Source organism: Indicator indicator, chromosome 6, assembly GCF_027791375.1.
Source record: "Indicator indicator isolate 239-I01 chromosome 6, UM_Iind_1.1, whole genome shotgun sequence".
Lineage (NCBI taxonomy): Eukaryota > Metazoa > Chordata > Aves > Piciformes > Indicatoridae > Indicator > Indicator indicator.
In genome coordinates this window covers 28,732,448-28,747,015 of record NC_072015.1, presented here as the reverse complement: position 1 = coordinate 28,747,015, position 14,568 = coordinate 28,732,448, and the positions used below count along the sequence as shown (strand labels likewise).

Below are 14,568 nucleotides of genomic sequence, written 5' to 3'. Positions count from 1 at the left end.
ATGGCAGGGGGGTTGGAACTAGATGATCCTTGTGGTCCCTTCCACTGATTGTGTGATTCTATCTTCAGAAAACCCCTTTCACTCTTTTGCATCTGCCTCTCCCAATTCTCTGTGTGCTTCTTGTCTAGCGAAAAGTACTTTGTCTTACACTAGTGGCACGAAGCAGCAATAACCTCCACTGGGGTTCTTGCTCCTGAGGATTGCTGACAGCTATAGGAACAATTCTAAGAAAGGAGGTTCTGTTCATGCAGTCAAAGGTGAAAGAAGTTTAGAAATGTTTAAATAGAATGGTTTGGTAGCTTCTGCTTCCCTCTTCTAATCCTGCAGTTCCCTCTGTGTGTGTGTATGCATGAGAGGGTACATCTTAATTCTGTCCCTTATCCCATCTATTATCTCTTTTGCTGAGTTATAAATAAGATATACAGGGAAAAATAAGAAGAAAATTACCACTAGCAGTTTGGCAGGCAGAAAACCACCACTGTGGCAAGGTCTAGCGTGACTGATGAGTAAGAAGCATCCAGCTGTTAAGCACAGTTCAAGTTACTATTAAAAAGCAACACAGTCAAAGGTTATTCATTCATTCATAGAACGGCTTGAGCTGGAAGGGACCTTAAAGATGATGTAGTTCCAATCCCCCTGCCATGGGCAGGACATCTGCAACTAGACCTGGTTCCCCGAAGTCTCGTCCAGCCTGGTCTTAAACACTTCCAGGGATGAGACACACAACAAGTTCTCTAAGAAACCTGTTCCAGTGTCTCACCACCCTCATAGTAAAGAATTTCTTCCTAATGTCTAACCTAAATCTACCCTGCTCTAGTTTAAAACCATTGCCCCTTGTCCTATTATCACAAGCCCTTATTAAAGGTCCCTCTCCACTTTCCTGTAGGCCTCCTTCAGGTACTGGAAAGGCTGCTATAAGGTTTCACAGAGTCTTCTCCTGTCCAGGCTGAACAGACCCAAGTCCTTCAGCCTGTCTTCATAGGAAAGGTGCTGCATTCCTTTAATCATCTTCGTGGCCCTCCTCTGAATCTTCCCAAAGAGATCCATGTTCTTTCTTGTGTTGGGGGCTCCAGAACTGGATGCTTCACTCTCCCAGGAGTAGAGTAGAGAGGCAGAATCACCTCCCTTGACCTGCCGGCCACGCTGCATTTATGAAATGATACTATAAAGTAGATTAACATGATTTACCTCCAAACCAAACTTGTAGAAGAAATAGTTTATGAAGTACTTGACACAGTTGACAAGTCCATCATCCAGATGTGCTCTCGTAATGTCATGGAAAATGGTTTTAGTGACAGGAGCAGTAAGGTTGTTTCGACATCGGTAGTACTCTTGGTGCCGGTAGATTGTAACTTCAAAGGCCAGAATAGCCAGCATCAGCAAGTTGTTCTAGGGGAGACACAACGGGAATAGTAAATCAAAACCAAAGCCATAAGAAGCTAGAAAATTTTCAGATAAGCATAAATACTCAAGAGATGTTACCACAGAGCACTTCTGTGCTCCAGATTATACTAGCACCTATTCTAAGCTACTATCATGGAAACAAAATAAGGTTCTCATCACCTCTTGGATTTTGATGAATCATACTGACATAGAATCATAGAATGGTCTGGGATGGAAGGGACCTCTGAAGGTCATCTAGCTGAGCCTAGTTGACAGGCATCCCTGCCTATGATGTAGAGGTTGAAGTAGGTGATATCTAAGGTCTCTTCCAACCTAAGCCATTCTATGAATCCCTTCTGGAAGTGTTCTGTATAGCAGATATGGCTCTCTGCTGTCTTGTGCCCTCTATACTGCCATGATAGAAATGGGTTTGAATGACGCTGGTATGGCAGACTATTTATTTCAAAGACTTCTCTAAATTCATCACAAATAAGAACGTCTCCCAGTACAGATAATAAAAGAAGTTACCCTTAAGTACACAAGCAGAGGACGAGACTTCCTTAATCCAACCCATTCTGCAGGATCAACTGGCCCACTGTAGAGGACTGAGGTTTTGAGTTCTTCTAAATTTACCTTAGTTTCATTCTCTCCTGGCTAGAAAGAAAATGCAGCAGTTTAGAAACAATGAGTTAAAGGCTGCTTGGGGAGGGGGTCATCATCAACAACACATCAGGTGAACTGTGGTTTACAGTACTTGATATGCTCCCTTTTGCTCTTCATTGAAGAAGGCAGCAGTCAAACCTTTTTGGTGTGCACTTGTACTCACCAATGTACAGTTACTGGAAAAAGTGCTGGGATCAATAGATGTGAGCTGGTACAACATTTTGCAGACAATAATCACACATGTCCAGACAGTGCAGATACTTGATGCCAGTGGGCGAAACTGAGCATATGGCAAAGCAAGAGCCCAGGCAATGAGAAACACAAAGTTAAACAGAGACACCTGAAAACACAAGAAACAGGATGGACATTACATGGAGGAACAAGGGAATTGAGAAAGTCTGACCTTTTCCACAGTAATTAAAAAAAAAAAATCAAAAGAAGGAGACGTAGAGAAACTGTGAGAAAAATACTGAAAAAAAAAACTTACAATATTCACAACAACAGACACAAAGTGGTAAATGAAGGAGGAAAACCTTAGCAGTTGGTTTAGGAAGAATGTTATCCTCCTACAAAATATTAATACCATTAGACCCAGAAAATTGCAAACCCACCCTACAAAGAGACATGAGATACAAAGGACCACATGCTGGTTCCACTGCTTTAGCATACATGAAACAAGAAGAGATCTGTGTGTTTGTGGAACCCACCTTCATCCTCTTGACCTTTTCCCAACCAAGGGTTTTTTATTCTTGTTTTTTAGAGAATGCTGTCCTACTACCCTGTCTATTTCAGGTAGAGCACTCACACTGCTCACACCAAAAGGAACAGCTAAAGGTGTTACTCTCCTTTTCTTTAGGTGCAGTTCCACATTAGAGGCTGGACTAGATGATCTTTAGAAATCCCTTCCAATCCAAACCACTCTGTGATTCTGTTTCTGTTTCTTCAACACCAGACCCAGGTAAGTAATTTTTCTAGAGGTTCCATCCCAACCCTTTCCTACACCCTCCATCCTTGGATGGATATGGACATGGGAGGACATGGACTTGATGGAGAGGATCCAGAGGAGGGAAACAAAAATGATTAAGGGGCAGATTCCTCTGCTATGAGGACAGGCTGAAGGAGCTGGGGTTGTTCAACCTGGAGAAGAGGATGTTCCAGGGAGACCTGATAGCAGCCTTCCAGTACCTACAGGGGGCCTACAGGAAGGATGGGGAGAGACTGTTTGCAAGGGCCTGCAGTGACAGGACGAGGGGCAATGGCTTCAAGCTAGAGAAGGGCAGGTTGGATATCAGGAACAATGATATCACTATGAGGATGGTGGAATACTGGGACAGGTTGCCCAGGGAGGTGGTTGAGGCCCCTTCCCTGGAGATTTCAAGGTAAGACTTGACGAGGCCCTGGGCAACCTGATCTAGTTGAGGATGTCCCTGTTGACTGCAGGGAGGTCAGACTGGATGACCTTTGGAGGTCCCTTCTGGCCTGGACCATTCAATGATTCTATGCTTCTATGATGCCCTCAGCCAGCTTGATCAGGGCAAGGATTACATCTCTTGAGTTATGTATTAAACTAACAAAACATTAATATCTGGTGAAAAGAGAAGGGCAGAGAACATCTTGGCAGACAGAGAATCACTGTGGAAGATGTCAAAGCAGGTGCCCAGAAGCAGACAAGCCCAGCTGGGTCCCACAGGTTCAGTGAAGTCCCTACATATGGCTGTGCCACTGTATAGCTGATGCTGACATGCCTCCACCATGGGGGTGTTTACTTACCTCTTTCACTGTGACCCAGATGATGTAAGAGGAAACAATTTTGATGATGTGCAGCTCCAGCAGCCACCACACAAAGACTTGCATCTTATGAAAATACTCCAGGAATTTCAAAAACAATACTGTAAGGCGGTCAATCACCAGATGCCATTTGTTCTTTAAGTCTGCAGAGATGTTCAAGCAGAACCATTGGGAGGAGAAAAACAAAAGATTGCTGTAAAAACGAATGCTCCACCAGACAGCAATGAGCTTTCTACTTCTTGTCTTCTGGGCCTTAGAGTAAGACAAGGAGGTTAAAGGTATGGCTCAATGGTTAACTAAGACAAAAATGGGTTGAGGCCCACTTAGTTGTGGTGCTCTCCTATTTGATCCACAATCACTGAAAATATTCTCCACTTCAGAAGTGATGGTGGTGGCTTTCCTTTGTCAATTCTGCTCTTATTCTGATCAAGCAGAGACCTTCTTGTGATTAATTTTCCTCCAGTATCTTTGGATCTAAGGCTAGGGATCCCACTCAGGGACTAGATCTGAGATGCTCCAGCCCTGGCTGATAAAGGGTCAAGAGCACAAGTCTTATGAGAAGCAGCTGAGAGAATCGAGGTTGTTTAGCCTTGATAGCCTCAGGGTAGACCTTCTCACTCTACAACTCCCTGAAAGGAGGTTGGAGCAAGATAGGATTTGGTCTCTCCTTTCACGTAACAAGTGATAGGACAAGAGTGAACAGCCTCACCTCACAGCAGGGGAGGTTTAGGCTGGATATTATGAACAATTTCTTCCCTGAAAAGGGAACAGTTGCACAGGAAAATGGTGGAGTCACCATCCCTGGAGGGATTTAAAAGATGTGTAGGTGTGGTGCCAAGGACCATGGTTTAGTGGTGGAGTTGGAGTGCTGGGTTAATGGGCACACTTGATGATAATCAAGGTCTTTCCCAGCCAAACCAATTGTATGGGTTTTTTTAAAATCCAGTTCAGAAAGAACAGTATTTTGTTTGATATTTGGAAGTCAGTCTGCTTTCAGAAAGCACAGACTATTATTGAACACTTTTTCAGCCAACCTGGAAGAGATCCATGCACATTAGGAGTAGGATTCTTGTCACACAGGTTTAGACAGTTGTATTATAGATGTCTTCCTATGCCAGTTATCTAAATTGCTTTGCAAACAGCAGACCCACCAAGAGTGTCATCAGTGCCATCCCAGAACAGACATCTATTGTTACATCTATGATGTAACATCTATTATGTATGAACATATATGACAATACATATGCTGAACAGTGCTAAGTGCCTTATTGGCTTGTGGGCTGCCATAAAACTGTTTGCTGAGGCTGATATATATTATTATAAAGTCTAGAGGTTTCAGAAGCATTTTGGAGATTAGGAAGGATTTTGCACTCTGTGAGATCATTCTTTGACAGTTGACAGCAGAGATGGAAACATTTGTAAATGACAACCAAACACATCACTGTCTAAGCTGTAAAAGTGCAAAGGAGTTACCAGCCCTTGGATGTCATTATTTCAGCTTATCTGGTTAGTTTATATATAAAAAAGCAGACACACACTTGTGAAAAAAAGTTGACTTCTGGAAGTTGACTTTGGACAAGCAAATTTCAATTATTCTTCTTCTTTGACCCTTTTTCTCCAACCACACTTTAGAAAATGCTAATAAAAATGCTGAGTGATGCAAATGCCATACCTAAATAATTAAATTGGAAACATTAATTAACTGTAATGATAGCTTTATAGAATGCTTTGGGCTGGAAAAGACCTTTAGAGTCTCTAGTCCAACCCCTCTGCAGTGAGCAGGGATATCTTCAACTAGATCAAGTTGCTCAGAGCCCTGTTCAACCTGACCTGGAGTGTTTCCAGGGATGAGGCATCTACCACCTCTCTGGGCAACCTATTTCTTCATATGGGCTTTTATAGGCACAATGAGTGTATTTTCAGAAAGTTGTCCCTTATAGATGTTCTCATTAATTCTTTCACTGCATTTTTAAAATTTGCAGTGTTACCACCTTGCTGTGGTGCATAAATAGCCCCAGGGAGAGGGCTGCAGCTCCCTATGTCTCTGCTTGAATCTGCTGCTGCACGGGGTAACCTTCAACAGCTGGCTTCTGTCCCCAAACCCTCACAACATGAAGGGATGGCCAGAGTGCAACAAATTCATAATACCTTACAGACTACAAGAGAGCTGGCCAAGAAAGGTTTTCATGGGCCATGAACATCTCTGAGAGGTAAGGGGTCCCTGCCAGGAAAGACAAAGTTTCAGCTCATCTCTCCTGGGGTAGATAAGCCATTCACTGCCATTTTGCCTTGCCAAAGACCCTGTCCCTATTTATGAGTCACAGGTCTGTGAATATTGGCATCAGCTCCTAAATCTGTGGTTTCCAGACAACACAGCTTCCTTGGGTGTTAAATGCCCTTCCTTGGTTTTCACTCATGGCTCATATTTCAAATTGAGCTAGGGAAATAACTCATGTGTGGCGTTCCTCCTAACAATGATGGCAACATTAGTCTTACCCATGTCTGCCCTTAAGCATTTGCATGTTCATCTGGCACCAATTACACATTCCATATTCACAAGTGAAAAACATGACACTAATGTACACATGAATAATGAAGCAAAGCCACTGGGACTTCTGGAGTGGAGTGCCTTGAAAGCATGCAGTATCAGAGATTAATTATGTATGTTTATTACCTTTATTATAGAGATTCCACTCTAAAGAAGTTCTTAGGATTTAGAGTAACCTTCTATTAATCTAACCCAGACCACCTAGAAGATGTGGGGTTTCTTTTGCTTTTAAACCCTCAGCATCTTACAGAATCAGTATGATCCTTCCCTAGAAGAGGCTGTAGCCTGGTGGATAATTGACAAGTGACCACCTGCTCAGTTCAGGCTCTTCTGGCAAAGGCTTTATGTAAAATCACAAGGAAAACCTGAGGATTGAAGTGAGTAGGGATAATCAGGAAAAACCCATCTGTGGCCACTGTTAGCTAAGGCTGAAAAAAGGCAAAACCCGCAATTTGCAGAGCTTACCTGTAGTTTCTTCTTCCTCTGACTCATTGTCTTCATCATCATCTTCTTCCTTGTCCTCATCTTCCTTTTCTTCTCCTTTTCCTTTATCAACCCTCCCTTTCCCTCCCTCCCCCTCTGGCTCTTCCATCCTTTTCTCACCAGCCTCTTCCACCATTCTATCCTCTTCCTTTTCTCTGCTGGCTGTTAAATTCATCATAGTTATGTCAGGTAGGCTTCCATCTTGGTGCACCAGTCTGTTGGTAAATGGTAGCATGTCAGCAAACTGAGCAGTTATGACATCATAGTAGTTTTCTTTTTATTTTTTTTAGATGTATAATTAGGAATAATAAACCATTCATGGACAAATGCCTTAGAAGTGGAAAAGTTAATGATTCTGGTACTTTCTCCAAACACACACTGCAAATTGAGTTGAAATGTATTAGTAACTACGTCTCACTCAGATACTAATGGTTAGTTAGTAATGAGTGGTATTGACACTTAAACTTGACATTTTCCCCACCAGAGAAAATGGTCAGAGTTTAAGATGTAGAAGCATGAAATGACATTGTTTAAGAGGAAACATTTCATGACTTCATAGGGGACTTACTCATTTTGGTGGTTTGGTATTTTTTTCTTGAGGCTGCTCAAAGTAATTGGAATAGAAAGAAAAAGGGAGATGAGAACAGAGGGGTTACAGAAGAAGGTCATCGACAAATATGTCATGCTATATCACAAGTCATAAAGCATTCTCCTGCTCCATCTGCAGAAGCCTTCTGATGCCAAGAGCATGCCATCATGACATTCACAGGGCGCTTCAATAAAGAAACACGAACTGCAGAACAGATGGAAAGGGGACAAGCAATTTACACCAGTGTTAAACATGGTCAGTCCTGCACCGTGCTGTCAGAAATGCAGCTGGATCATCACAAGCACCGGACTGATTACAATGCAAACGCATTCCACTTTTGGCCAATTGAAAGATGCAACTGGAAAGCCAAGGAATCTGCACATTTTATTCCAGCTAAAGGTTTGAGGACAAACAAACACAACAATTCCACAGCTGTGGCTTCTGTATATTTTATCATGTCTTTCTTGGACAGTACCATTCATTCTCTTTTTTCTAGATCTCACAGAGTTTTTCTGAGATCTCTAACTGCCTCTTACTAAACCTATTACTAATTTTCAGACTAACAGAATGAGGATACAATTGATTTAACATGGAAATGGTATTTATGGCCATGGTGCCAATTTTTTCTGAGATTTATCCAGTATATATCCTTTCTTTACTCTTATGGCTTCAGATATTTTCTTTTCTCTCCCCACACTGTGCTGTTGGGACTCACTTCCCATATTTGCAGAAACCCCAACTTTTCCTCATTCCCTGACCCTATGTGCTTGACTAGGCATAGTTTTACTGTCATAAATAGTCTCTCTGAATAGGACTTCCTGCAATTAATTCTCCCCTTGACAAGTCAATATCTGTATGATCAGGTCACTGCATGTTTAGTTATGCTGAGTGTAGAAATTCCCATAGCATATTTCAAGCACCTGTTATTCTTAATGTGACTTTGAACCCTATGCTACAATACTAGCTTAGGGATTTCTTTTTCATCATGTCCAAATCTAGCATATTACCATTTAGACAGGAAATTCTGCCAAATTTAACCAGGATTTGTATGCAGTTCAAGAAAATAAACATCCAGATGTATCCATCTGAGCATTTGAAAATAGGAGTGTTGGCTAAGCAGTTAGAGAACAACTCCAGCAGAATTATTTTTCAGATATTTGGGAGCTTCAGTTTTTTCAAGGTGGAAGGTTTGGTGGCTCAAATGAGGGAAACAGAAATAGCAGAAATTCCATACCAGATACCAAAAAGCAGAAATGGTGGTTATAGAGGTAGAAGATTAACAAGACAGTCAAGCAGGAAAAAAAAAATCTGAGTAAAAACATTTGTGACAGTGATTACTAAAATCTCTCATCATGGATTGGGCAATGACCTGAGTGTCTGATAATCTTAAAATCTCTTATACTCAACAACATATTCCTTAACTTTGGCTACTGAAAATAGGGCTTTTGTGTCTGTGTCCTGGCTTGAGTTAAACCAGAACCAATTCCTGTCAGTGCTGTGACTTCTCAGCCAAGTCTCTGCTCAGTGAGGGCACTTTCTGAAGTTCAAGGCAGGTTTGCACAGCCAGGGGCTGCTTCTAGCAGTGAGAACGCTGATGGGGAGAGTTACTGGCAAGGGCTGGACTGACAGAAAGTCTCTGGCTTAGACTTGCTCCTGGGCAGACCAAGGGCACTGCCATATCTTGTGCCCCACATCAGGGTGCAGGAAGTCAGAGGTGGCATCTGCAGGGAGGAGCAGACAGGACAGGTGATTCTAAAGTGACTAACAAGGGATTCCGTCCCATGGATGTCATCTTCAGGATCAAGCTGATGGATCACCAGGGTCAGGCCTCTTCAATGGCTGGTGTCTGAGGAGGACTCTGTTCGTTCTGCCTTTGATCTAGATCTGTGTATTCCTGAATCCAGTTCCAGAATACAGCTCCTGAATCTGGTTCCCATCTGCTGATGGGTCCAGCCTGGGATTTCCCCAGTGCCTACCCCCAGCATCAGTGCTGGTGACATTACTGCCATCAGTTCAATATTGGTTTCTATCTGTTTGTCTCTATTTCATTGTATTGTTCTTATTTCCATTTCATCTGGTTTAGTCTACTTTCCCAATCCACCAATCTCTCTTATTCCCTTTTTCTTTCCTTTAAGAAGACAGAGGAGTTCATAGAGAGCCTCTATCACTCATCTGGTGGCCAGTCCAGCCCCAATCTTTCACAGTCTGACAGACTTTGTTTTCATATTTATGCTAGTGTAAATACTAAAATGATACTCAAGTCTCTGTAAAATGGCTAAAACCCAATATTCCCTAAAATGACATCATCTAACTTTGCAAATCTACCTAAACTCTAATGAAGTGCCCACAGGAAGGCACAGAGTGGTTCTGAGGGAGCATGGTTTAGTGGTGACCTAGCAGTGTTAACAGTTGGACTTGATGATTTAAAATCTTTTCCAACAAAAATGATTCCATTATTCTATGTATAAAGAAGAGAGAATGAATTTTCAGTTCAGTACAAATGTCATAGAGATCACCAGTTACTATCAACATCAGAGCCCATTTAAAAGGCAGTGCTCCACGAAAGGAAAGGCTCCATGTAATCAGACAGGTTTTGCACATGTGCACTTGCTTTGATTTAAATGAGATTATCTTCCCAGCTGGCTTTTATAATGGAAAAATCTATGTTCACACTGGTGTAAATCAAGGTCCTAATGACTTACCTCAATGTAAACAGGACCCTATAGGATTTTGTATGTGAGGACTCCCCTTGTACTCAGCTCTGGTGAGGCCACGCCTCAAGTATTGTGTTCAGTTTTGGGCACCTCAATACAAGAGAGAAGTCGAGGTGCTGGAGTGAGTGCAGAGGAGGGCAACAAAGCCGCTGAAGGGCCTAGAGAATAAACCTGATGAGGAGTGACTGAAGGAGCTGGGACTGTTTAGTTTGAAAAAAGAGGACACTGAGGGGACACCTCATTGCTCTCTACAGCTACCTGAAAGGACATTGTGGTCTCTTCTCACAGGTAATTAGTGACAGAACAAGAGGGAATGGCTCCAGGCTGCAACTGGGTAGGTTTAGACTGGACATTAGGAAAAAAAAAATCATGGAAAGAGTGGTCAGGCATTGGAATATGCTGCCCAGGGAGGTGGTTGAGTCACCAACCCTGGATGTGTTTAAAGGTGGTTTGTATGTGGTTCTTGGGGATACAGTTTAGGGGGTGAACCTTGTAGAGTAGGGTTGTCAGTTGGACTTGGTGATCCTGAGGGTCTTTTCCAACCTGAATGTTTCTGTGATTCTGTGACTCATCTTTCTCTTATTCATATAGCTCCCATTTGTATTCAGGAGATCCAGAAGGTGATGAGGTTATAAAGATGGGTACATGCAATATACCTGATGAAGCCCCAGTGTAAGCTTAGCAGTCTCAAGGAGAAGGACTTGGAGGTATCAGGTGATTAGAAACTCAACATGAGCTGGCCCAGACGGCCAACCATATCCTGGGCTACATCAAGAGAAGTGTGACCAGCAGGATGAGGAAGGTTATTCTGCCCCTCTTCTCTGCTCTCATGAAAATCTGCCTGGAGTACTGCAACTATTTCTGGTGCCCGCAGCATAAGAGGAACATCAAACTGCTGGAGTGGGTCCAGAGAAGGGCCACGAAGATGACCAGAGGGCTGGACAACCTCCCCTATGGGGACTGGATGTGAGAATTGGCACTGTTCAGCCCAGAGAAGAGAAGGCTCTCAGAAGACCTTATAGCAGCCTTACAGTACTTGAAGGGGACCTACAAGAAAGCTCGGGAGGAAAAGTTTGTAGCGCTGAGAGGGAATGGATTGAAGCTTGAGGAGGATAGATTTAGACCAGTTATTAGAAAGAAATTATTTACAGTAAGGGTGGTGAGACACTGTTGCCTGGGGAGGATGGCCCCTGCCTGAAGGTGTTCAAAGCCAGGCTGGACAAGGCCTTGAACAACTCAGTCTAGTGGAAGATGTCCCTGCCTGTGGCAAGGGGGTTGAAACTCAATGATCTTTAATGTCCCTTCCAACCCAAGCCATTCTGTGATTCTGTGACCATGGGCTTCCTGCAGACCTGCTTTTTAGCTCTGGTGAACTTTTAACAGCCCTGGCCTAACCTATGTGGTGACACTTGAAGAAGGAGCATGAACATGACACATAAGTTTGTGTTAGAGCAGGTAATCACAAATATCTAAACATGGGATTTCCTTGGAGTTTCTGTTTATATTCAGTAGCAACAACAAACTCAGAAGTCCTTGGACTTCTTGGAGCTGATTAAACAAAAGCCCACTTTTATTGCAGTCAAATATTTTGAAAGGAATCTACTTTATGCAAGATCCCTTTTATACAGTGATTTATGAAGTTGATGAGGGTCTGGAGCATGTCTCTCTGAAAAGGCCGAGACCTGGGTCTGTTTAGCCTGGAGAAGACTGAGAAAGGATCTTATAAACACTGATCAATGTCTAAAGGGTGGGAGTCAAGAGGATGGGGACAGACTCTTTTCAGTGGTGCTCAATGACAGGACAAGTGGCAAGAGGCACAAAGTGGAACCCAGGAGGTTCCATCTGCACATGAAGAAATTTTTTTTTCCTGTGAGGGTAACTAAGCAGGAGCAGGCTGCCCAGAAAGGCTATGGAGTCTCCTTCTCTAGAGAGATTCCAAACCGACCTGGACAATGCAATCCTGGGCAAGCTGCTGTGGGTGACCCTGCTTTAGCAGGGGGGTTGGACTCGATGATCTCCAGAGGTCTCTTCCAAACCCCACTGTTCCATGATTCTGTGACTCTACGAAAGGGATGACAGTGATGGCAATATGTGCTTTTGCAGTTTGGGTCCTGTAGCTCCCAGCTCAGCTCAGCTCATGACTTAACAGCCTTAGCATGCAATGGTTCCGCTGTATGGCATAGTGCATTTCTGGCTCTGTGCTGGGAAATCTCAGTTTGTGCAAGCTCATAATACATACCACACATTTAATTGACCTGATCCTCAAATTCCCTTTCTTAGGTGCCTGTGAGGAAGACTGGAACGTGTGTCTGTGATGTGCACATGCAGGCATGCATCTTTCCATGCACAAACAAAGGGTAGATAACCGAGCCTCCTCGACCAAGTCTATTGTCTGCAGCCAATTACAAATAGCACCAATTATTCCTTTATTTAGGCATGGGCAAAGTTTGAGAGAAGAATTCCCAGCTGGAACATGAACTCACAAGGTATAATTATGCAGGAAAGAGATATTAGCTGCTTCACCAGCTTTAGGAGACTGCAATACCTGAGCATCATTATCTCCCTGCTCACTTCACAGTACTGTGCCATGAGAACATACTTTGTTTTAAGGCAATGAAAGAAGTAAAAACAAAGTTAAGGTACATCTGTTTTAGAGGAAAGGAAGAATTGAAGTACCCACCTATTAATTATTAGATAAACACGGCCATTGACTTTGGCATGGCTATGAGGTGGGAGATGAAAGCACAAGAATGCATGAGATGAAAATGGGAAATGAATTAGAGAGAGAGAGAGAGAAAAGAAAACTGTTAAATAAGAGTGAATGCAATTTCCTGACACATTGTCATTGCAGAGCACAGTCTGACAGTTTTACACACATCATGCAGTGAAAAGTCTATGAAGATATTAAATGCAATACTTAAGACATTTAGAATGTATGCAGCTTCAGTCAGAACTACATGTACTTTTCAGCAACCCCAAAACGTGATGTACTTTATAGCAGGTAAGCCTTAGAATATCCATACTTTTAAAAATAGATGGTTTACTAATTATTATTATTATTAATTATTATTATTATTATATGGAGTTCCATAGCCATTATCTACCTCCCAGTCTTTATATCTGCCATACCCATACTGTATTACATGGCAGATCAAGGAAACATGCTTGGAAAGTCCTAATCAGAGGATTTTTCTTTCTCTTGCAGATGTAAAATTGAGACACTCAGTTCTGTCAGCTTTATTAATGGCAAGAAGTGCCTCACTTTGCCAGTTCCAGTGTGCCAGTTTCTGTCCCCACTCTTTGAGGGTGGCAAAGCCTTATTCTTGACCTTGCTGTGCAATCTTTGCTCATGTGAAGCAACACATTACATGGATGGTCTCAGCAATTTTAACAGAACTCTTCAGTCAGACACAAACATAATACCACAATCATACACAGCAGTTGAAGGGTTGATGGAAGAGCTGGAGCTGCTTTACCTAATGACTTTCATGACTGGTTCTCAACTGCTGTGGTTACTTTGATGAGTTTGCTATTAAAAGGATTGAGTTCTGCCTGCTTATTCAACATTAAAGTTCAGCTTCTTTAACATTTTTGTGTTGCAAAAGAAGCAGCACAAAAGCATTTTTGAAAGGCAAACCAGCTGCTATTTTCAAAGCAAAAGGGAAAATTAAGTTTTAGTGCCTTTGTAAGAAAACTGAACATCTATATGTGAGTCTTTAATCTTAGTTGTCCCTGCCACTGATTTCTACTGCTGGCATTACTGTTAAGCTGGTTCTGGCTGTTGTGCTAGTTCTTATCCAGCTTTATGCATCATTAAGTATCTCATTCTGAAGCACTGAAACACAAAACTGTGTGATGTTCGGTACTGATTTATCACATCAAGGGAAGAAAACACCTGGATTTTCACACACCAGGCACTGCTTACAGCAGTACAAACAAGAAAAATATTCTGATTTAGGCACTGGATATACTGCTGAAAGCTTCTGAGGAGGAACGTGTGATAACTGTGATTTTCAAACACTGCAAAATGAAATTATAGCAGAAAATGCCACATTTAAGAGTTAAAATCTATCTACTTCTCTGATAGCTCAATACAATCTAGTACACATTTTGACTTTAAAAATTAGCATTATAGTAGCAAGACAAAAAAATATCTAATTATATGATGTGACTTTAGTCACAGAGATTGTGTTTATGAGAACATACACAATACTGGTTAGGCCACACCTTGAGTACTGTGTCCAGTTCTGGGCCCCTCAGTTTAGGAAAGATGTTGAATTGCTGGAGCATGTCCAGAGAAGGGCAATGAGGCTGGTGAGAGGCCTTGAGCACAAGCCCTATGAGGAGAGGCTGAGGGAGCTGGGACTGTTTAGCCTGGAGAAGAGGAGGCTCAGGGGAGA

The 14,568-nt window shown here is 42.4% G+C and overlaps 1 protein-coding gene across 1 annotated transcript in view; it reads right to left on the bottom strand.

Annotated features, from left to right (window-relative positions):
• PIEZO2 (piezo type mechanosensitive ion channel component 2) overlaps nt 1–14,568 on the bottom strand; it is a 137,662-nt gene that overhangs the window by 72,895 nt on the left and 50,199 nt on the right. The window contains exons 12-16 of the mRNA XM_054381538.1: nt 6,848–7,080; nt 3,817–3,977; nt 2,210–2,386; nt 1,912–2,037; nt 1,189–1,389 (exon numbers count right to left, since the gene is read on the bottom strand). Coding sequence (XP_054237513.1) covers nt 1,189–1,389; nt 1,912–2,037; nt 2,210–2,386; nt 3,817–3,977; nt 6,848–7,080 — 898 coding nt within the window. The remainder of the gene's footprint in view (nt 1–1,188; nt 1,390–1,911; nt 2,038–2,209; nt 2,387–3,816; nt 3,978–6,847; nt 7,081–14,568) is intronic.